Genomic DNA, 24220 nt, shown 5'->3' with positions numbered 1-24220 from the left:
CCAACGACACACTTAGGGATGCTCGGGGCCACCGGGCAGAAGGCCACGTCCGTGTGGACAGAGCTCCACCCTCACCTGCTCACCACCCGAGGTCCCTGAGCGGCTGGGGGAGCCACTGCCATCACACCCCCAGAGTCTGACCCTATTTGGGAAGCCCAAGTGTCTGATCCCAAGTCAAAGTGAGATCGATTCCTAAGTGAGGTTTTGTGGGCTGGGAAGGTCTGTCCGCAAAGATGACAGGACACAGATCTCGGACTTGTGTTCCACTCATGGACCACTGCCTCGATGCAGACAGAGGCCTTCGTGAGGCTTGACTGGCATTTATTTTTGGGAAAACTGACAGCCTAGTAAGTCCAACCATAGGTCCATCTGGCCCACTTCTCGGTCTCAAGTTGTGGGAAAAGATCAGTTGTGAGAGGGCTAGGAACTGTACAGCTGACATGAGCCAGACCAGTGGGGATGGGGGCTGTGCTTTCTGTGTAGCCAGGGAACCCCAACTTTGTCCCTGGCACCCAAACATGCCCCTGGATTGTGTCCTCGGGCAGCTGCCCAGCCCACTGACAATGTGAAGTTGCTGGACTTCTCTGTGTCCTCCCGCAGAACTGAGTCAGAGAAATAAAGACCCAAGCCCGCCTGGCCACAGGAGCCTCACTGCCAGCACCACCCACACACCTGGCAGAGCCCCGCCCGCCTGCATTCCATCCTCAGCACAGCCTTCATCATCTACCCAGTGGTCAGCAAACCGTGGCTCTCGAACCACATGCGGCTCTTTGGCCCCTTGAGTGTGACTCTTCCACAAAATACCACGTGCGGGCGCGCACGTACGGTGCGATTGAAACTTCGTGGCCCATGGGCAGAAGTCGGTTTTCAGCCTGGGCAAGTCTGTTTTGAAGAAGTGGCATTAGAAGAAGTGGGGGGTGTCGGTCGGTCAGTCGGGAGACGGGAGATGCAGCGCAGGCGGGCCGCGGGACACGCAGCGCGGGGGAGGTACATTGTTTTGAGGTACGTTCGCTGAGGTCGACTCCTTCCAACTCTCCCCTCCACACTCGTCTATCTGAAACAAGTATACAAGACGAGTGTGGATGGGAGAGTTGGAAGGGGTCGACCTCAGCGAACATACCTCAATCAGATTGAGGACGTTTTTAGCAAAGGCCAGCTTAGGAGTACCCTCATTAAGTTAATAACAACGTACCTACCTATATAGTTTAAGTTTAAAAAATTTGGCTCTCAAAAGAAATTTCAATCGTTGTACTGTTGACATTTGGCTCTGCTGACTAATGAGTTTGCCGACCACTGATCCATCCTGTCACCGTCCTACTCAGGAACCTCTGATGGCCCCTCTGTAGCACCTGCAACATCGGTGACTGACACTCAAGTGCGGAGAAGAAGTGGCTACCAGCACTCCAGAGGCTGTGCGGCTGGGCGGGGTCTGACAGGGAACCTGAGCCATCCCCGAGTGGCAGTGGGAACCCTTTCCTCGTGCGTCACTAGAAAGGAATTGGATGTGCAGAGAGCAAAACAGCTGAGAAGGAGAGAAAGCGAGACAACAGGTTTCTTAGACAAGAAAATTTAAAATGAGCCTATCAGCTCCAATTAATCCCAAGAGGATAGTGAGAGCTGTGAGGGCAGGGGGTGGGAGGGTGAAAGGTTGGGTCAGGCCTGCTTCTGCCACCCCCACCCCAGGGCTCGTGGTTGCCAGCTGACCATCAGCCCTTCTCCAGACTCTTCTGTGTGAAAGAGTACCCTGGGCTTCCAGCTCGGACATCGAGGACCCAGAGGACAAGGGACAGACCTCTCGGTGGCCATGCTTTGGAGGAGAGGAGGCAATATCTGGAGTAGAAAGTCTTTGCCCTATACTTTCACAAAAAGTCATTATCAGAGAAAAAAATTCAAAGACAACTCTTTCCAGATTCAACAGGCTTAAAATAAGGAAACTCCTCAATAGCTCTGAACAAAAACCTTTCTCACGGTTCCAATTACACACTGCCAATGCATGGCCAATACATAAGATTCCCCGGAGGGCTTCCTTTTGGCAACCGGAGTCTAGCAACATAATCTACACACCCTCCTCTCTAGACAGCATGTCATTTGTCTACCAAGTGCCTAAGGGCACAGCAGCCTCCAGGTGAGAGAAATGACTTAACCCTCAGAGTGCAGGCTTACAGTGTGCACACCCCAGGGGACAGAAGGGGGCCAGGAGGAGCCCATGCGTTCTTCGTAGGTGTATAAATAACCTGTCCACAAAAAAGTCATCACATAGCCAGCACAGAGTTTCGTCTTGATAAATCATAAATTATACTAATTTAAAAAACAAACTTATCAATTAAGGCATTCACTGAACTGGGCGTGTCTCTTGGACTGCACTGGGTGATTCTCCCAGGATGCACTGAGCCGCATCTACTGGGATGCATTAGAATGACACCTCCCAGGGTGCACTGGGCCAGCATCTCCTGGGATGCCCCAGGATACACTAGGATATTTCCCAGGATGCACTAGGAAGACATCTCCCAGGGTGCACAGGATGACATCTCCCAAGATGCATGGAGCCCATGTCCCCCTGGAAACCTCTGAGCCACTTCAGCACTCAGACCCCGAGCCTGCCTGCCCATACGGAGCCTAGGAAAGCCCCAGGTTTTGGGAAGCGGGTGTGGCCATCACCATAGACCTTCTATTTCGGCCACCAGTACAAATAGCCATCATACCTTCCTCAAAAATGCAGTCCAACTTGCTCAGAAAAAAAGCCAGTGTTGCAACTGCTACGGGACAAGAGGGAATGATGGACAGACTACCTGATTCCATCGACATCTGGTTTTCAGTTCCCACAGGACACTTCCGAGAAATTGTCCCAGAGGCCCTCTGCATGCAGGGAGCAGACTGACCCGCCCTCGGAGGGTACGGGACCCCAGCCCACCGACCCTGCGCCGCCCTGGCCAGGCCTGTGTCCATCATCCAGTGCTACTGGGGCGGGCCCTGACCAGAGCCTCACCTGTCTGCACAGGTAGGTCACATGGCCCGGCTGTGGCTGAGAGCAAGGCTCATTGGTCAAGGGGCCAGGATGGGAGCGCTCTCACAGGTGCCCTGAAGATCACGTGAGTTCCCACCACATGCGGCACACGATGCAGGCTCAGTGGGCACCGCTGTGATTACAATGCCCAGCACAGCAGGCACAGCAGCCACTGGCCCTCACGGGAGAGGGGGGATCACAGGAGAGGAGGAAGCCACTGCTTCAGGACAGGCGCCACCATCCCACCTGCAGGACCTTCTGAAATTACTACAAAGCACGGCTGAGGCAAAGGACAAGAAGCACCGTTCCTCTGTGTGACCACGGCCTAGGCCCTAGGCCCTTGGTGTCGAGGGCCATTCCCACCACGCCGTCTGCCCGGCTCTCCACCCCCAGAGCCACGGCCGCAACTGAGCCTGAACCACGTCGGGTGGGGGAGGGGCGCAGGAGCGCAAGGACAAGCAGTCAGGAAGCTGATAAAACTTAAGGCTGAGCATCGCCACTGAGCTCAGGTCGCTGTCTGTGTCGCAGAATTACTGACAGTGCGGGAAGTGCGTCTGTACAAACGGTGTTGGCTGGACGCCACATCTGATTGGTGACCAGCAAGGACAACGTCGCTGGTTCAGAGGTCAACGTATCACACAGGTTTTATATTCTGCGCACAAATTGTACTTCATAGTGGAAGTCAGACCCCTTCACAGAACCTGGGAGGGTGCAGGACAGCCCTCACCCTCTACCACTCGGTCAAAGAAGAGGCCACAGTGACGAGGCCCCACGGGGAAGAGGAGTGACATCCGTGGGGCGTCCGTTTCACTTTTGAAACTGCTCCTAAGGACAGATTCATTAGGAACGTCCTGGATTGAGAGCTGCAAGAGCCATGCACGACGAAGACGTTTCTGGGTTTAATCCTGCAGATCTTACAGTTCCTCTACGAGCTGTCACTGCATGTGACTCAGAACCTCGGTCAGGCCCAGAAGCTGCCAGCAACTCTATAACCTGGTGTCCCCCCCCCCCCCGCCTCACCCACCTCCAGCATCAGAAAGCTCCACCTACTCTACCAGATCCTCACTGATCCTGTTGGAGGAAACAGGACCCCAAAGAGCTGCGTTCAGATGGCCATGTGCTGGTTCCCAGGGCGCGTCAGGGATGGTGGCCGCACATCGCCTGCTGCCCTGGAAGTGAGATGCTGTCTGCTTAGAAACAACCCTCAGGTGGAAAATGCAATCTTCAAACAACATGCTCCCTTTTCAGTTTTCTCAATCCTGAAACCTGACTTTCAGACACTTTCTCTAAGGTCAGGACATTCCACTCCTTGTAAGTCTCCTGTCCGGAGGAAGTGGCAGCTGCGCCTGCGACCAGGCTCCCAGCAGGAAGGAGCAGGCGGCCCGTGACTTCATCCGGCTGGGACACAGCACCCACAGGGGCTGAGCACACGCTTTGCTGAGTCAGGGCTGTGCCTGAGCAGCTGTCACCCCATCAGCAGCAGGTGACAAGCAGCACCACAGCGCCTGGAGCAATGATACCAAACAGCCCCGCTCTCCCCGCATGGGCCATGGCTCATTAAATTCAAAGGAAACGCCACTGGTACCCACTCGGGGGAAGCTGTCACATGGAAATTCCAGGCACGATCCTTCCATGAGAGTTGACCCATCCCCAGATGTCACCGACACCTCGTCCAGGTGCCCAGGTTCAAGGACACACCCACTGCATATCTCAGAGCCCAGGGACTCGGGACCCAAGAGTCCCCACAAAACAACAAAGAGATGTAGGAGGCGACCTCGAAGGAGAGAGCTGGTGCCCACAGAGGCCCCACAGCAGCGGACAGTCCCCTCAAAGCCAGGGGCACCTCCTGTTCTCTGTTGTCATGCTGGGTGCTGGCTTCCCAGCAAGGCCCCGGCCTGAGCCCATGTCTATTAGTTTCGAGTAAAGGTTCTTTGCAAGTTAAATGTTCTTGTGATTCCCTCAAGGACCGTCCTTTCAGTGAGAGGAAAAAATGTGCTCTCACTCGGCTCGCTTTCTCTCTCCTACCCCAACTGGTAGACCACACAGGGACCAGTGCCGTCCACTCTGTCCCTTGCCAGAGGCCAGTGGAGGGGAAGGAACTGAGTGTGGCGAGGGGCACTCCGCCCTGCTCTGCTCAGCAACAGGCCGCTGGTGTATGAACCGCCCACAGCTGATGACAGAGCAGCCCACGTACAACTTGAAAGAAGCGAAAATAAGCAATCAGGAGAATTAAAGGCTTAACCAGGAAGTCAGGGACCAGTTCTGCCACTGACTCATGGCCTTGGATTCCCAGCCACAGCGCCCAGGCCTCCACTGGCCCCAAGAGTGTCCCCACACACAGTTTCAGAGCTGGCAGGCCTGGAGGATGGTGCCATTCAAGACACCCCTCACTGAGCAGAGGGTCTTGGACCCTGACCTACAGAATGCACAAAGCCCAAGAGGACTGCCTGCCCAAGGCCAGAGGGTCAGTAGGACGGAGCACAAATGTGCAGGTGACAGGCCACTGGCCTTTAGTAATGACAAGCCTGCCACTGCATTTAACCAAGTTACCACCACCCACTTCTGAATCTCTCCTGGTCCCTGGAAAGATGGGCCACAGCCAGCCAGGGCAGGTGAGTGTGGGCAGCAACTTCTGATCAGAGCCTGTCACGGCCACACTGCCTGCAGCCAAGCCCCAGCCACTGCCTGACCTCCTCCCACCCCATGACCTCACCCTCAGGCTTGGCCATGCCTGGCAGGGGTCCCACTGGGAGGGGGCAGAGCTTGGCCGCCTCCTCCCTCCTCCAGAAAACAGCAAGCCCCCCTTTCAACTCCCGTTTTCGCACCTATGGCCCTTAGGAGCACTTGTCCCCCTCCAGCCCCACTCCAGTCCCTGAATCGGCTCTGAATGAGCTCTTGAACCCACTTCAGGGCCTACACTGAGTTCTTCACAGCACCCAAACCGGAGCAGTTTCCTGGCCCTGAAAGAAGTCTCGCTGCTGCGCAAGAAATCGAAGCCTCTGTGTTTTCTCACGTGGTGTGATGCTGGGTCCACTTCTCAGGACCCTACCACAGGCTGGCTTCCCACAGAGCTGGTGAGCTGGTGCTCAGCCTCTGCCAACCACGGCTTTCAGAGGACAAGCGTGGGGCTTCCCGCAGCTCCCCCGGAGGCTGAGGCAGGAATGCCTCTGCACCAGGCGGCAGCTAAGGGAGCAGCCTCCACACAAACACGTCCATGCTGGGCAGCCTTCCTCCAGAGAGGACAGAAGCATGAAAACAGGTACAGAGAAACCATGGCCACCTCACCACGGGCACATGAAAAACATCCACAGGGCACACCCAGCCAGCCAGGCAGTCCTGGGGCCATGTCACTGGGAGAAATGCTCATGCACTCTCACAGCAAACCTGAAATTCAGGTCCACGCTCCTTAGCCCTACCTAGAAGGCCCGTCAGTCACACCAGCCTCCTGCACTCGATGCCACAGTGGGCATGCTGCTAGCAAAACAGACAGCAACAAAGCTGGGAAAATGTGGAATTACACTTAGTAGGTTTCTTCCAGGAAGCAAAATTTCTCATTAAAAGTTTCATAAAAAGATTTTCTATTGAAAAAGCATAAATATGCCAAAACCGGTTTGGCTCAGTGGATAGAGCGTCGGCCTGCGGACTGAAGGGTCCCAGGTTCGATTCCGGTCAAGGGCATGTGCCTGGGTTGCGGGCGCATCCCCGGTGGGGGATGTGCAGGAGGCGGCTGATCGATGTTTCTCTCTCATCGATGTTTCTGACTCTCTATCTCTCTCCCTTCCTCTCTGTAAAAAATCAATAAAATATAAAAAAATAAATAGCATAAATGTTATCAAAGTGTCTAAAACAGCCGTGGGCAAACTACGGCCCGCGGGCCGGATCCGGCCAGTTTGAAATGAATAAAACTAAAAAAAAAAAAGACCGTACCCTTTTATGTAATGATGTTTACTTTGAATTTATATTAGTTCACACAAACACTCCATCCATGCTTTTGTTCCAGCCCTCCAGTCCAGTTTAAGAACCCATTGTGGCCCTCGAGTCAAAAAGTTTGCCCACCCCTGGTCTAAAACAACAGAATAAATTATGTGGACAGACATTATTTCCTGAGCACACTGTGTGTAACTAACACACACAATTATATCACTATGTTCGTTACTGTCGCAATCTTAGTTTTGACCCAAACTATGAATTTCACCTCTTAAAATAACAGATAAAACCATATGACACAGGTTTCATATGGCTTCCATACATACATGTACAGTATAAATTCCAAACACTTGGAGGAATCGAAGATGGCGGCATAGGTAAACACCGGAGACTGCCGCCGTAAACAACCACTTCAAAAATACAACTAAAAGTCGGAACGGACATCAACCAGAACCACAGGAAGGCTGGCTGAGGAGAGACTCTTCAACTAGAAGCAAAAACAACAGCATTCCGACGCACAGAGGAGGCGCAGTGTGGAAAATTTAAAGGTACGGTGGTGCGGTGGTGAGGTGGTGCGCACGCAAAGCGGGCTGGTGGCTGAGGGCGCGGTTGTCGTTTTCACTCAGGAGTGAGTCTCAGACTCTGGGCTACAGATCCGGGCGAGTCTCTAGGGACCCAGACTCAAACGGGAGAAGCGGGACTGTCTGGCTACGGCCCCTCCGAGGTTTGCAGCGGTTGCTGGGACAGGACTGAGAGCGGCCATAGCTGCTCCCTCCCCCCGCCCTGTTGAGCCCGCCCCGCCCAAACCCTGCGAGCACAGCCATTTGCCGATCGCCTCAGGCAAAGGCTGGACTAGCGCCTCCCCAGAAGACAGACGCTTTCCAAACAGCTGATTCCTACAGCCAGTCGGCCTGGTGGTCAAATCCCTCTAGTGTTAACTACAACAATTAAGGCTTGGCTAGAACAAGACTGCGCACAGAGACCACAAGGGGGTACACCAAGAAAGCATAAAAGATGCGGAGACAAAAAAACATGACAGAAATGGAGGATATGGAGCTAAGAATCGCAATTTTGAGGGCTTGCCATAAATTTGTGCAGAGCCTCACGAAAACTAATGAGACCCTCGATGCTACGATAAAGAAATTAGAAAGTAAGCATACACGGACTGAAATAAAGAATATTATACCCAATAGCAGACCAGAGGAGCACAAGAATCAAACCAAAGATTCGACAAAAAACACCCAATTAGAAAAGCAAAATGAAAAAAGAATCCGAAAGTGTGAAGATAGTGTAAGGAGCCTCTGGGACAGCTTTAAGCGGACTAATATCAGAATTATTGGAGTGCCAGAAGATGAGAGACAGCAAGATATTGAAAACCTATTTCAAGAAATAATGGCAGAAAACTTCCCCCATCTGGAGAAAGAAATGGACTTACAGGTCCAAGAAGCGCAGAGAACCCCAAACAAAAGGAATCCAAAGAGGACCACACCAAGACACATCATCATTAAAATGCCAAGAGCAAAAGACAAAGAGAAAATCTTAAAAGCAGCAAGAGAAAGAGGCTCAATTACCTACAAGGGAATACCCATACGACTGTCAGCTGATTTCTCAACAGAAACTTTGCAGGCCAGAAGGGAATGGCAAGAAATATTCAAAGTGCTGAATACCAAGAACCTACAACCAAGATTACTTTATCCAGCAAAGCTATCATTCAGAATTGAAGGTCAGATAAAGAGCTTCACAGATAAGGAAAAGCTAAAGGAGTTCATCACCGCCAAACCAGTATTATATGAAATGCTGAAAGGTATCCTTTAAGAAGAGGAAGAAGAAGAAAAAGGTAAAGATACAAATTATGAACAACAAACATGCATCTATCAACAAATGAATCTAAGAATCAAGTGAATAAATAACCTGATGTACAGAATGAACTGGTGATTATAATAGAATCAGGGACATAGAAAGGGAATAGACTGACTATTCTTGAGGGGAAAAGGGGTGTGGGAGATGCGGGAAGTGACTGGACTAAAATCATGCACCTATGGATGAACACAGTGGGTGGGGAGTGAGGGTGGAGGGTCGGGTGGGAGCTGGAAGGAGGGGAGTTATGGGGGGAAAAAAGAGGAACAAATGTAATAATCTGAACAATAAAGATTAAAAAAAAAAATAAAAAAAAATAAATAAATAAATAAATAAAAATAAATTCCAAACACTTATTACTTTGACATGCTTTCTGCTTTGTCATTCAACTATGAATTCTTTCATAAAGAATCTCAATTTAATTAAAGAGTACCAAATACCTAAAAGTAAAAGAATTTGATAGCCTTTGAAAACCCATCTAATGTACGTGTGTATACCCACATACTCCTACCCCCCAAAAATGTGCACACATTAAAATAAAGAATAAAAAAAAGAATTACTAGAAATGGCAATACAAAGATATTATCAAGAGAACAAAAAATCAACCCACACAATGGGAGAAATTATTTGCAAATCATTTATCTGATAAGGATCTAGAATCCAGAATATACAAATCAACAACAAAAGACACACAACCTAATTCTAAAATGGGCAAAGACACGTACAAATGGCCAACAAGCCCATGGAAACATGCTCAACATTATTAATCGCTCGGGAAATGCAAATCAAAGCCATATGAGATACCCTCTAGTTTAGGTGCAATCAAGAAAATGAAAATAACAGGTGCCGCTGAGGACGTGGAGACCGGAGCCCGGCACTGCACACTGCTGGTGGGTGTGGGGTGTGGGGTTGGGGTGTGGGTGTGAGATGGTGCGGCTGCTGGGAAAGCATGTGGCTCTTCCACACAGACACAGTCCCCATGAGATGGAGCATTCCACTCGGGACACAGGCCCAGAGAGATGAAAACAAGCGTTCCAACAAAACGCTGCTGCATATTCAGAGCAGCTCTGCTGCTCAGTGGCAAATGTGGAAACCCCCCAAGTGTCCATCACCTGTGAACAGGGGACGTGGTCTCTCCATACAGTGGACAGTGCTGTTCAGTCATAAAGGAATGAAGTTCCGATACGATGCTCAGGGAAGAAGCCGACACAGACAGGCCCCGTCACAGGACCCTGACAGGAAAGGTCCAGGAGAAGTAACCCAGAAACAGGGTGCAGGGCGGCTGTCGGGCTGGGAGGGCTATGGCTGACCGGGCTCTTCAGTGATGACGTCTTGGAACTAGACGAAGTGGCAGCTGTGCTACAACGTGAATGTACTAAATGCTACGGAGCTGTTCCCTGTAAAATGGTTAGCGTTCGTTTTATGATGTGAATTTGACCTCAATTAAAACAACCAAATAAGAAATGACTTTTAAGAGCAAACACCTTTGCCTCCCCCTCCTGATAATTCCATCCTGAAGCCATCAGTCTGGCAGGGAAGGGCAGCACCACAGCAGGGACAGTGTCGGACACGCAGGGGGACGGGCACCGGCAGGGGGCTGCCTGGCCTGGGAGCCCAGAACCTGAGCAGGACGAGGACAGCCCCTTGATCTGTGAGAAATAAACGTGGCTGTTCAAACCCCACCCCTCGCTGTCTCCTGTTGGTTCCTTTGTTGTTATGGTTTTCACTGATGTTATCTGCAACCTGGGGGCGGGGGTCTCATTTGTTAGTTGTCCTTGTTCCACTGAACTAAGTGGTTTCTGCACCGATGGTGGCCGAGCCCAGCGCCCAGCGATCGCTGGTGCAGGGCACCTTTACACAGACACCCAGTGGAGAGAGGACAGAGCCACAGAACACTGACAGGGACACCTCACCATGAGGGGGGGACAGGAGGTGAGGGCAGGAAACTGGGAACCCTCAAAACTTGGCCCTGGTGCCAACCCTGAATCACTTTCCCAACTGAAGACAAAGCTCGGTTTCAAGTTTCACTTGAGAAGCAAAAGCCGCAGCCCAATCGCAGGGGAAGGGCAGAGAGGGGTAGGGTCCCGCAAGAACCTCTCCCCTGCTCTGCTGTGTCCCCAAGGCCCCGTCCCCCAGGGCAAGAGAATCCACTTCCCTGCCCCTTGCCCCACAGGCTCCTTGGGGACAGGCATCGGAGGGAGGAGCCGGGGCTGTGTGCCAGGCAGAGCTGCCCGCAGGCCACACACCCTGAGCCGCCGCTCCCCGGCTCAAGGTCCGGAGGGGTGGTTCCAGGTGAGGACACAGCCCACAGGAGGCCTGGGAGGAGAGGGGCGGCAGGTCCCCTTCTGGCCCCCTCCCTGAATTAAAGCAGCTCCAGTTCCACAAAAAGTGAAATTGTGGCATCACTGGAATAATAAGCAAGTGACAATGTGGGCAGTGAGTTATTCGACTGCTAGATGAGGTAACGAGCCACTGACAGTCTGAGGGCTTTTTGAAGTGAGAAACCAAAGGCATCACCTGAGACAGACAGCTCAGCGCCAGCCCCGCCTCCTGGCACGCACAGCAGTGGTGGGGCTGGCTGGCTCATGCGCCACTGGTCCAAGAAGGGGGTTCCAGCCCAGCTGGTAGGCTCTGAGTGTAGGGGGGCAAGGCCTGGAGTCCTCCTCCAGGCTGACAGGCCTGGCCCTCAGTCCACAGAAAAAGCGCCTTGAAAGCGAGACACCAGTCACATGCCGCAGAGAGCTCAGGGCCACAGGGAAGACCCTGCTCGTCACGGAGACCGAGGCAGAAAGGGGGGCTGTGGAAACAATGGGCGTTCCACAGAGAGGACACGGATGAGGAAGGAAAGTGCCACCAAGTGTGCCTGTCAGCCCAGGGCCATCTCAGAACCAGGGCTCCGGGAGCCCAGACACAACCCAGTCAGGAAACCCCATCACGGAGGAGCACACGGGGCTGAGGCAGAGGGCACAGCACTGGGTCCCCTTCCGCTCAGTCCTCTCAGCAAGAACTTGGTGAGCAGTGTGTGAGCATGTATCTGTGCACACGCGCGCACACACACACACACACACACATGCACGCGCACACACACACACACACATGCACGCGCACACACACGCACACACGCACACGCACACATATGCTGCCATAAGACACTTGAAGCTGCCCTGCCCTCCAGGAGCCTGGAATCTGCTGAAAGGGACCCCACGGCGATGCCACCCTGTGATCCTGGGGGAGCAGCCATCCGGCCTGCGTCCCACCCCACTGGCCTGAGCTCCTCACATCTCACATGATCCCTGAGGGCACAGCTCACATCTAGGGAGGCCTGAGATACAGCCTCAGCCCAGGAACCACCCCTGGGGCTGGGCCACGAGTGCAGAACCTTAGGAGGGTGTTAGTTCGAGAACTGAACACATGTGGTCTTGGCAGCTGGTTAGGGCTCTCCAACAAGTAAAGTTAGAGACACTGAAAGGATGCCTCTGAGCTTCTGTAGTTGTCCTCTCCTTTCTCCTTTCCTCGTGAGGCAGCGCCAGAAGGAAAGCAAACCATTAAGATAAGAACCATCTCATTCCCCGTAAGTGACCCGTTTCCTACAAAGGTGTCTGCTCGGACACAGGCTGTCCCCCCACCAGCACGGGAAACCCAGAGCGGATGCCCCAGCGCATCTCCCTCCGACGGGACGGCTGAGGCCGCCAGGTGACCCAGCCAGGTAACCACCAAGTCACAAGGGAGCAAACGGTGGACCTCAGACTTGAGTCAAGCAGCTGGCACTGAGCACAGCTGTGAGGACGGTGCTGCCAAGAGGACAGAAGGGGCGGGGGAGGGGAGGGCGAGGGACAGTTACAGGTGGTGACAGAGAAGAGGATGGGAAGGAAGATAAGCTGCCCAACATGGTGGAGCAGAGTCGCCGAGCCCTCTCCAGGCCTCACCTTAGAAGCAGGATGGGCTTTCGGCCCACACACCACAAGGGGGACAGTTGTCACGTCACAGCCAAGATCTGATGCTGCAGTGGGAGCCTGCGGCACCGACCCCCCTGCAGGCTGTGCTGCTGGGACACCCATCCCTCTCACACCCAGATCCATCACGGCCCAACAGGCAGGAGCTCAACTGAAATCCTGACCACGTCGGCCCCTGGTGCAGCTCGTCGCTGTCAGCACCACGCAGGGCAGCACTTCCTGCTGGGCAACCCTCGCGCTGCCTGGAGATCCTGCTCTGCATGAGTGTGGCTCTTCCACAAAATACCGACTTCTGCGCATGGGCCACGAAGTTTCAATCACACTGTACGTGCACGCCCGCACGTGGTATTTTGTGGAAGAGCCACACTCAAGGGGCCAAAAAGCCGCATGTGGCTTGCGAGCCGCAGTTTGCCAACCACTGGCCTAGCCTTCCTGAGGATTGGACGCTTGACCTTTGCTCTCCCAGAGTCCTGAGCCAAGGAAGACTGACCACCTCCTGGAGCGGCCTCGGAAAGGAGACGGCCTGGGGAGGGAGGACCCAGCCGCCCCCTCCAGGACACCAGGCAGGTGAGTGAAGCCATCCTGGGTCCCCCCTCCAGTGCACCTGCAGCTTGACACCACCCACGCCCTCCACACCCACAGAGCACAGGGCTGGCAGGGCGGAGGCCAGCCCAGACTCTCGACCCACATCACCCAGACATGACGCAACAGCGGGTAAGGCACCAAGCTTCGGTGGCTTCTTCCCCCGGAGCAGCAAGGGGAGCAGCAGGGATCCGCTGCTTCCTGTGACAAGACTTTCCTCTTTAAAGTACACGATGTCTAATACGGACAAAAGTAACTACAAATATTTTTAAAGAATTCAACCCAATGGTAAAGCCTTAAGTAAAATCTTAAGCCTTAATTTTTTAAAGAAACAAAAAAACAAAAAAACACAGTATGTGCCTGGGAAGCCCGGCCCTGTGTCAGGAACACCGCACGTGGCCGGGTCTGACCCAGCTCACAGCCTCCTCTCCCATCCCCAAACTGACATCACATTCCAGCCACACTAACAGTGGGACACAGCCACGGACTAAAGAGCAAGCAGTTTAAGTGGGGAGGGGGATAAAAGGGCTCAAAAATTGTCTTAGTTATTATTTTTTTAAGAACGAAAAGGGTAGAGAGGGTGTGCGATTCCCACGGCAGCTGCAGTCCCGCCCTGCAGTGAGCTAGGCCAGCGACCGGTCCCGGGCAAGCGCCAGCAGGTCCCCGCGGGGAGGCAAACGCTGAGCCTGTCTCCCTCCCTCCCGGCTCTCGAGGAGGACGAGGGAGGACAAAGACGGCCAGGCACAGGGTAAAGGGCGAAAGGCAGCAGCTGTCTCCTTCAGACCCAGGGAGAAGACACCAGAGTGTCTGCCTCCGTCGGGGAGACGTGGTTCAGACCAAATGCCGGCGTTTGCCTGCTGCTCCCTCCATGCGCCGGAGCTGCTGGAGGAAGGGCTCACGTGCTTCTTCATTACAACATCACATATTTATGGGAGTCTGACCTGTGCCCTATTCCTCTCTATTCTAACCAGGAACACATCTGACCCTGTGGCCCTGACGCCTGGCCAGCACTCCATGGCACTACGCTGGCACCCACGAGGGAAGCAGGCAGCTTCTGGGAAGCACAGAGTGGTGCTCGGCTTGGCCCATGGGTGACGCTGCTCTGAGGCAGCTCGGTGGGTGCAAACACGTGGGAGCAAACACATGAATCGTAGCTGCGGGCAGGAGGAATATCAGGTGCATCTCCAGGCCCTGAGGGCGCAACTCCTCCACTTAAACCCCTCCCACTGGGGCGGCCGCTCAGTTTCTGAGAGCAGCCGGCTGAGACAGTCCTGCTCCTGGGCACTGTCCGCCTCCCACCGCGCCTCCCGCTCCCTGCGCTGCCTGCCTCCGGTAAGTACCTATTATTTCTTCTCAAATTCACCTTTTCTTTCAAAACTACTCTCGGCTGGATCTTAAACTACCTGCTCGGCAAGTCCCTGGCTGCCCTGCTGTTTTCCGAGATTACTTAGACAGCAGGTGCACCACTCAAAGCTGACCATGATCACAGAACTTTTCACAAGGCGACACTGCATTCTTGGCCTGGGAACAAGCTTACCTGGGAGTTAAGTCCCTCATTTCTACCATAAAACCCACACAGTCCAAAACAGAACTCGAATTTCTATTATTGCTTATATGTTTCCTCGCCTTAAAAATAAACTATAAGTTTCAACAGAAAAGATCATATATATACATAAATGTGATTATACAGCTGCTGATTTTATAGTTTCTTTAATTTTAAAACCTTTTAAAATGTCAAAGTTTAAAATAAGTGCTGTTTTAACATAAGGTTAAAAAAAAACTTAACCCAAGAGGATCCTTCTGTGTCAGAAGGAAGTGTGTGTTGCTGCTCTTATAAAAGTTTGCATAAATCTGTATATTAGAACAATTACTGACCAAATTACTGGCCAAGTGTGAGACGAGACCTCGTTTGAGCACCGTCTGTCTGCATTTCTACCCTAATTTCTATTTGCATGACCAGAGTCTTCCCGGCTTTGAACTGGTTTGGTTTTGTTTCTGTGCGGACAAGCGGGCAGGCACCATGGGCTCCTGGGCTCTGGTGAGAGCCCCCAGCAGAGCGTTAAAGCTGTGCCCTCACTGTGCAGAGCGGTCAGGGACGCGGGGCCTCGGCTGAAACCAGGGGCCCCTGGCTGTTCCCTGGACCTATTCTCCCAAACCCCTCGCGGAAGCGCCTTTCTCCTAGGTCCCGGTGGTCCTGACGGTTACCCTGCATTGTAAGGACCCAAAAGTCTGGGAAGGGAGTGGCGGTTAATCACTGGAAAAGCTCCATTGGAGTAAAACTCACAAATCTTGTTCTTGCAACACCCTAGTGGGTAGGCGACAATGGCGTGTCCCTGAGTTATGCAATAACGCCACCTCACAATATCGTAATTATAGCATGCCCTTCAGAACGTTCCACCTGACGAGGCCTCTGCCAGACTCCGGACACACCGAGGCAGGGTTTCAGTGCACAGGTTCACGGCATGATGGGATGGCTGCCCAGCCCGGCACAGCAATGTCCCATAAAGTTAAGCTATAATTACCTCTATTTTGTCCTATCAAAGTTTTTTTTTTTTTTTAAATCTCCTCCTCTCATCTATTTTTCAGAGTTCAAATTCCTCAGAAACTTTTTAAACTTGCCAGCCACTCACTATTCTCCTAACCACCGTCTCGGCTGCCACAGTAACTGTCCATACTTGGGAAGCCGTCAGAGACAGTGAGAGGCAGTGCCCTGCTTCACAGCAGGCAAACAGCCCTGTGGCCAACTGAAACCACATGTAAGCAGTTCGGCCCGGACGCCCGGGGAGAGCACACGCCCTGGGGAGAGCCAGGCAGGGGGAGAAGGGAGGCAGCGAGACGCTGCTCCCAGCTCTTCCCACAGGCAAAAAAGCCAATCAGCTTAGCAAAAGCAGATGTTTAAAATGCTTGAAAAGTCACAAAAAGGACACTTAAATGAAGTAGAAAAACCTCTGTGAGGGCTCCCGCCCTGTGCCTCCCACTGACCGACCTCCGCCTCCGGCGTGGACCCTGGGGTACAGCTGCTTAGTCTGAAGGACAGGACGGTGGTGGCCGCGAGCGGAGCCGCTCAGTCAGAGCAGGTGCGACCTGCCAGCTCCCTCCGAGCCGGCAGAGACAGCCCAGTGGGAGGGCAGGAGGGTGAAAACACAGTCACAGAAACCTTTCAACAGGCAGACGTCTGAATTTGAAAGATGCTAACATGGAAAGCCAAGTCACAGGGTCCTGCTCTGTTAGCGTCTCGCTATGCAGCTCTCCAGAGAAGTGTTAACTGAGAAACACGCGTCCCCGGAAAAGGAGAGTGGAGCACCTCTCACGTCCCCCAGAGAAATCTCCCTCTGAATGCAAATCCACTTCCTACAGACAGTGACAGCTCTGGACTGGCCTGTTGTGGCAACAAGGCCCTTTCTGGGAACACCTGACACCAGCAGTTTCAGTTCTAGTTCTGTCATCCTGTAAACCGTCCCTGGGCAGGAGAGCTCACGGACAGCCATCATTCCATAGGCTGCCCCTCGAAAGCCCACAACAGCCTCACTTTTACCCCCCTGGTTCCTCTGGCATGACTGCACTTTTAAGGCCGAGTGAACCGCGCCTGCCTCCACGGGCACCTGAAGCCGCTGTGCTGCTTGTTTTAATTAGCGATTGTGCAACCCTGCGGTCAGTTTACCCAGAGTGGCACAATCGCCACTGCTGCACCTGTGACTCCAGTGCAGGCTGTCCTTCCAACAACGAAACCCTAGGACCTCACCTCCCACAACACGGCACCAAGGGTCATCCCCTGAAGCCTGTGTACTGTCCTTGTGTGCCAACCGACCAGACAACAAGAAGTCTAGTCAACATTTGAGTGAAAAAACTACATATTAACATAAAACAATCATTTCCGAAAGTATTCTTTTGGGTAATACTATAACGTACATATAACTTGCCTCCTATAAATCTTTGAGAAACCTTAACCAACGTGGGTCTATTTATATTTTGCCTAAAAGTATTAGCAACGTTAGATAAGACTGCTTCTAAACCTGACATCATTTTCTTAAATCCGGAGGGAACTTTCTGCTCAGTTGCGCTCACGTGTTTTAATGCTGGAGGGGGTGGATCCGAGTCCACTCTCGGTATCGCCGGGATTCAGGGCTCGCACCTGATAAACGTTTTGCAACTGTCATCATTGGGATGGTGCTGCAGCGAGTGATGAAATCACCGGTGCTCAGGTCTCTGCCATAACACATCCTATACAACCCTGGGAAGCTGACTTGCAGAGATTCTCACGCCTCCAGAACCAGAGAGCATAATGAGGCGTGCCACCACAGGCCCCACTGACTTACTTATCTGGCTGGCCCAGCACTGGCTGGAGTCACTTGATGACGGGCGGCAAGGAAATTGTGCTTTTATCACCCAGAGAGTATCTGCCCCCCAAGGTATGGACTGATCTCGTAAAGAATTATTTCACATCTTTGCTAACTAAGCGGGGACATTAGAAAGACGCAGAGCTAGGATGACGAGTGTCATTTGCTCGGCTTTGACACGGCGGAGCAACTCCTGGCCGCACACGTTGGAGAAGAGGAGGGGGATGAATGTCTCGGGGGGAGGACCCCGGGACCCCCTCTCCGCGTTGTAGGGCAGCCAGAAGTCTCCTTTCACATCCAATATGCGTCCCTCAGTCCCGTCTGCAGGAACTCGGAAGGCTTAGGCTTCAGCAAAGCCTCTTTCTACTCCAACCACCTCCGTAAACACACATGTATTTGAAAGAACTGGGTGACAAAATAGCTCCACAGAGGCAGGTTGTGGGTGGGAGAGTGGTTCTTTGTATTTTTAAGAAATATGGATACATGAGCAGAGAAACCAGTTTGCTGAGAATAAAATCAGACAGCGTTCTTAGAATTTAAGGTATCCAGTGAAAATTAAAGCTCCACCCTCCTCCCGAAAGGGCCCATTACCTCATCTCCCGAGTGTGGGACCCAAGCAGCTACCTTGTGCTGTGAAAGCAAGTCTCTTAGGTTCCCACACAAAGGCTGCTTTCCTGTCAGTGCCCCCCCACCCGCCCCCACCCCCACCCCCGTGTGGAGAGGTGACTGTGTGTGTGAAATCCGGCCACTCTTGTTCAGGCCTTAAATCAAAACTGCAGCTGAAAAGTTCTGTTAAATCATTTCCTTTGAACCTTGTATTTAAGTGCCTGAAAATATACAGAAGCTAAAGACCTTTTCCTTTTCCCATTTTTATGCAAATGGAAGTGCTCACACCTCAGGGCGCCTTCCCCACCCACATGTTTCTCTGGGACACAGTCACTCCAGGGGCTGGTCCTCCCAGATCCACGTCTGTTTGGCAGGAGGCAGGCTGAGAGCCCAGGGTATGCGTGTGCGGAGCCTCTGAAGGAAACGAAACGGCTGAGACTTGCAGTGCAGCCTGGGAGGGGCGGGGGGGGTAGGGAGGGGGGGACCCTAAGGGAAAGTAACCTAAAGGCCAGACACCCAGCAGCCCAAGCTGGGACCCAAGGCCCTGGGAGGGACAGCCCTGCCAGCCACTTGCCAGACCTGAGTGGGTGTGGCCCAGGGCCCACTTCCTAAAGGTTAAAAGCTGAAGGGCTCTTACCATGATCCAACCATCTCTAAAACAGGCACCATCACTGCCTTCCCCGTGGCCAGAAGGGCTGCAAGGCTCTGCTCCTGCCATTTGGAGGCCAGGCCAGGAGAGAGGCAGGCACCCCTGCCACGCTCTCGGCCTCGCAGAGGGATCTGTGTTTGCTGCCAAGCAGGGCAGGGACGGGGCGCTGCATGGACCTACCCCCCACCACTCACCAGGTGGGCAGTGGAAACAGGCAGTGACCAGAACCAGACGCTGGGTCCCTCACAGGCTCCCCTGACAGCACCTCACACCACGTGAGTGTGCGGAGCCCACTTCTGTCTGCACTAGAGACGACGTAACTGTCTGTGACATTAGTAGCTTTAGGGTGGGATCCAATTTGCAAAAGTATGTTTAATGCCTGCACGTAGACTACAACCTGCTTAAACAGGGCAGCCCCGGCGAGCAGTGTTTCCTGAACGTCATAATTACATGCTCCCTGTTCTCAGGGAACACACACGCACAGCGCCAGGCCTCCGGCAGTCACGTTCAGCACAGTCAGACCACGCTGTGATGTGACTCAGGCCAGAAACTGTGGGCGTGGTCGGGGCAGGATCCCAGCAGTCACTCAGCCCCTCAGTCCACAACCTTCTGGCATCTGAGGCCTCAGGTCACAGAAACAAGGTTCCCAAAACTCAAAGAATGACAGGTATTCTCAAAACTGACACCAAACACTCCACACTCCACACTCCTCTTGGCCCCAAGGAAATTCAGGTCAGATTTGAGAAAACAGAAAGCGTGTTTCTGAGCAGGGGCAGCTCACCCTGCCCGCACCCACGGGTGGTTACATCTTACATGGCCTGCATCTCCAGGTGCCTTGGGTCGACCCCCCAGCGATCACTGTGCGGACAGGGCTGCCCCACTGGCCCTCCAGCCAGTGTCCTGTCACTAAGGCTCTGCTCCTCCTTTGCAGCTCCCAGTGCCCCCGTGAGCGCAACTCTCCGGGCAGACCCACAGCGCGTGGAGCTGGCTTCAAGTAAGAGCGGTGGGAAGGAAAGCAAGAGCACGGCTTTAAAACCACCACGAGCGGATCCAACAGGAGCCAGCTGTGGGCCGGCCCCTGGAAACGGGAGCCTGAACCGAAAGAGGAAAATGAGTCTTCTCAAAGAGCGGAAGCCCAAAAAGCCACATTATATCCCCAGGCCTCCGGGAAAGCCCTTCAAGTACAAGTGTTTCCAATGTCCCTTCACCTGCAATGAGAAGTCCCACCTCTTCAACCACATGAAGTATGGTCTCTGTAAGAACTCCATCACTTTAGTCTCGGAGCAAGACCGTGTCCCCAAGTGCCCCAAGTCTAACCCTCTAGACCCTAAGCCCACGCATCAGCCGGACCCCACAGTGAAGCCCACCGCCTCCAAGTCTGTCACACACAGCCTCCCCCACTTGGACACCAAGCTCCCACTCGGCCTGGCCAAGGATGATGCCAAGGAGAACCTGGAACTGCAGCTGCGGGGGCCCCACAAGGGCCCTGGACAGAAGCCTGCTCTCCACAAGGAGGCCGAGCACCGGGGTCCAGCCCCAGAAGCCACGGCGGGCACCCCGCCTGCTCTGGAAGGCGTCGTGCGGCCATCGGCCTTTGTTCCTGTCGGAGAGCACAGACTCAAAGGGCCAGAACACGCCGAGGCTCCCGAGGCCCTGGCACTGCCCAGCGCCACCGCCAAGGCCACCACTTTCCACACCAAGTCTGCATTCCACGCCCCTGCCTACCCCTGGAAAGCTGGCTCGCCTTTCCTCCCGCCCGAGTTTTCACATAAAATCCCTCCCACGAAGGGGTTTGGGGCCCTTTCCCCTTACATGCACCCCACAATTCCCGAGTACTCGCCCCACTTTTACACGGAGCATGGACTGGCCACCATCTACTCCCCCTACCGACCTGCCGGGAGCTCGCCCGAGTGTGACACCCCCCTGCTGTCAGTCTACGGGGCCCAAGACCAAAGACACTTCCTGTCTCACCCCGGGCCGATGCCCAAGCACTTGCACCCGTCCCCCCTGACGTACGACCATTACCGGTTTTTCCAGCAGTACCACCCCAACTTGCCAATTCCTTATGGATTCTACAGACCAGAGTCTGCCTTTTCCTCCTACGGCCTCAGACTCCCGCCCGTCCCTGGTATTTCACAGGATCAGAGCTCTCACCTGCTGGAAGAAGCTGCCCTGGTCTACCCAGCCTCAAGTCCATCCAAGTCAAACCCTTCCTACTCCCACAAAAAACACACGGAGTTTGAGAAAGAGAGTCCAACTGCCGAGGCTGAAGACCCTTCCAAAGACAGGCAGAGGGACACAGAAGGGACCAAGATGAGCCCACGTGCAGGCAGTGCGGCCACTGGCTCCCCGGGAAGGCCAAGTCCCACCAACTTCACACAGACAAGCCAGCCCTGCACTGGGCTGGGCGACCTCTTGGACAAGCCCACGGCGAACGCCCTGGGAAGGCTCCAGCAACCAGAACGGAGCCTCACAGCCTTCAAGCCCATCCAGAAAAGCACCGAGCGCCCAGACTCCCAGGCTCCAGAAAACAGAGACGACCCTCCACAAAGGTAAGGACGTCTCCTCTTCAGAACCCCCACGGCGTGTCTCTGGCTGTGCTCAGTTAGCAAGCTTAGACTCCCTCTAAAAGAGTCACACAGCCCTAGCCGGTGTGGCTCAGTGGATAGAGCGTCGGCCTGCGGACTAAAGGGTCCCGGGTGATCCCTGGTTTGATTCTGGTCAAGGGCACATGCCCGGGTTGCGGGCTTGATCCCCAGTAGGGGGCATGCAGGAGGCAGCCAATCAATGATTCTCTTTCATCATTGAAGTTTCTATCTCCCTCTTCCTTCCTCTCTGAAATCAACAAAAGTATATTTAAAAAAATAAATAAATAAAAATAAAATGAAAGCTTCACACGGCAGCTCTTCTACATAACATCCCTGCTAAGCCTTCTCTTCTCTTTGCCTCTTCCAGTCTCGATGCCATGGACATCGACACTCCGGCCCAGGCAGGAAGCACCTCGCGCAGCATGGAGGCCCTGCCGCCCAGCCCAGAGGACGGCTCCAGGATAGCCCCGCTGAACCTCTCCAAGAAACCGGAGGCCAGACCAGCAGCAGCTCACGGCCCCCTGTACGCAGACTTCCCAGAGCTGCAGGACGTGCCTCTCAACCTCTCGGTGAAGGACCCCTGCAATGCCCTGACCCTGCGGCCTTCCCCCCACAGCCCAGCGCCAGAGGCGGAACCTGCCACTGCTACTGATCAGAAGACCGGGCCGGAAGGTTCTGGAGATGAGCCAGGACATACAGAGACGAACCAAAACGGCCTTGGCTCTGATGAAGTTCCAATGACCAGCCCCATTGGGAAGGCCCAGGACACACGGGCCGTGGACAGCAGCGACGAGCAGAAGCAGACGGCAGCCGTGGCCCTCTGCCAACTGGCAGCCTACAGCCCGGGCACCGTCCGGGTGGGCGATGGGGAGCCTATGGCCCAGGAGTCCACCTGCCAACAAGACACGCCAGCTCTCAGTGCCACGGCGAGCCAGGAGCCTCAGAGTGACCTCAGACCCAAAGGGCAGAAGAGGACAAGCCCACGGGATTCGGGGAAGTCCCAGCAGGGAGCTAAGAAGACGAAGCTGAGCGACACGGCCAGAGTGTTCACTCTCCGGAAAAGGACTCGGGTATCCTAGTGCTGGCTCACGGGCAGGAGAGCTGGGCATAGCACACACCTCTGAAGCAGGTCGCAGGGCAGCACATCCGCCACGGCCCCTGCATTTTTTATCTGGTCAATTTTTACAGCAGTTTTTTCTTCTCAAAAAACAAAATACACATAAAGAGAAAAAGAAAAAACACACACAAAAAGCTACGATTCAGCTCACTTTTTGTAAATATTAAGCATGAATATTATAAGGTGCTTCCGCTTGGGACTGTAAAAATATCGGAATGACTCATACTCTAAGACTGATGAGTTAGACACTGGCTTTTATTTTTATAATAAAATGAATGAAATAGGTTGGACTAAAAGGTAACTTTCAGGTAGAAGCCATGTCATAGGAAATCTTTTAAAAGTACTTTTCTTATAAATACAATTCTTACACTAGAATAAATGGTCTCAATTGTATCATTAAATCTACTGTGTTGTGAAGTAACAATGACTAGAAATGCCAGGAGCAGCATTTTCAGCACCAGCATTAAAGTGCTGAGGACATTGTGACTTGTTGTGAGTAAATAATACACAAACATCAAGAGGCTATTTATAGAAATAATTTATTTCCAGGAGGGAAAGTGTATTACTGGTGGAGCTATTATCAATATAGTCCATTCCATATAATGTTACAGTGAACTTTCTGATTCATGCAGCCTCACTTTCCACTTCCTAAAATGATGTATATATTGCCAATTTTCCAATAAACTCATAAACTTTAAGAGTACACAAAATGGAGACAAATGTGAACTCTGTGTTCTATTTTAGAGTATTCTGCCATAATAAACTCAGTGAAAAAAGAGACTGGAGCTGAGGCAACAAAACAGAATGAGAGTGAGTGTGAGTGTGTGTGCCCGTGTGAGCGTGCGAGTGCACGTGCAGCCCAGTGGGCACCAAGCGCAGGCATGACCCACCTGGCTCCTCTGAGCCTTCCCCCAGGGCCCTGGGCCTCGGAGCGCTGCAGGAGGACCAGCTTCCAGAGCCTGGCTTCCTAAAGGGCTGCTGGGAAGGCCGGCAGGCCTTCGAGCTCCTCCTCCCCAGCCTCTTCACAGCAGCCCTGTTTCTCCCACGGGTACCCCACCTGGGATGTCAACAAAGGCCCTGGAGAGGCATGTGGTGCTGAGGTGGGTTCACTCCAGGGACTCGGGAGGAAGTCCTCGACCAGGCAGGTGGTGGTCACCAAAATGCAGGTCCAGTGATGTCAGAGGACAAACTGCTAAAGCAAGAAAGCCATTCCCAACCACCTGTGGATGTAACAAGGCTTCTCAGCACAGAGCTAAAAAATAAAATTTTTTAAATAAAAATAAATGTGTATGTAAAACCTTGCCTCATCCTAAGAGATAGCCTGAACTACCCTGGCCGGGTGGCTCAGTTGGTTGGAGCATCGTCCCATGCACCAGAAGGCTGTGTGGGTTCCATCCCCAGTTGCGGTGCATGCAGAGGGCAACCGATCAATGTTTCTCTCTCTTCCCCTTCCTCTCTGTCTAAAATCACTAAAAATATATCCTCAGGTGAGGATTAGATTAAATTAAATTCCCCAGCAGGGAGAAGCAGCAATTAGGAAAGAGAAAGGCCCATATAAGAAGGAAGGTGAGCGAGATCTAGCACATTCTCTCCTACAAAC

At 53.3% G+C, this 24220-nt stretch overlaps 2 protein-coding genes across 2 annotated transcripts in view; one reads left to right on the top strand and one right to left on the bottom strand.

Annotated features, from left to right (window-relative positions):
* The window catches only part of TBCD (tubulin folding cofactor D), a 105494-nt gene that overhangs the window by 48342 nt on the left and 32932 nt on the right, over positions 1-24220 (bottom strand). The window lies entirely within an intron of this gene.
* ZNF750 (zinc finger protein 750) lies at positions 14516-24182 on the top strand. The gene is made up of 3 exons (XM_070394136.1): positions 14516-14655; positions 19847-21467; positions 21871-24182. The coding sequence occupies exons 2-3, from the start codon at positions 20026-20028 to the stop codon at positions 22580-22582; spliced, it is 2154 nt and encodes a 717-aa protein (XP_070250237.1). The 5' UTR covers positions 14516-14655; positions 19847-20025; the 3' UTR covers positions 22583-24182.

This window comes from Myotis yumanensis, unplaced genomic scaffold, assembly GCF_028538775.1.
Source record: "Myotis yumanensis isolate MYYU_CA2020_CCGP unplaced genomic scaffold, mMyoYum1.0.hap1 SCAF_16, whole genome shotgun sequence".
Taxonomy (NCBI): domain Eukaryota; kingdom Metazoa; phylum Chordata; class Mammalia; order Chiroptera; family Vespertilionidae; genus Myotis; species Myotis yumanensis.
Note: the sequence above shows the minus strand (reverse complement) of the source record. Positions and strands in the feature narration are given on the sequence as shown.

What these genes read in the sequence shown, in the direction of transcription:
- ZNF750 (XM_070394136.1), top strand. Translation starts at nt 20,026, where the DNA reads ATGAGTCTTCTCAAAGAGCGGAAGCCCAAAAAGCCACATTATATCCCC. An exon ending in AGAGACGACCCTCCACAAAG is followed by an intron (nt 21,468 to 21,870) that starts GTAAGGACGTCT and finishes TGCCTCTTCCAG; the next exon opens with TCTCGATGCCATGGACATCG.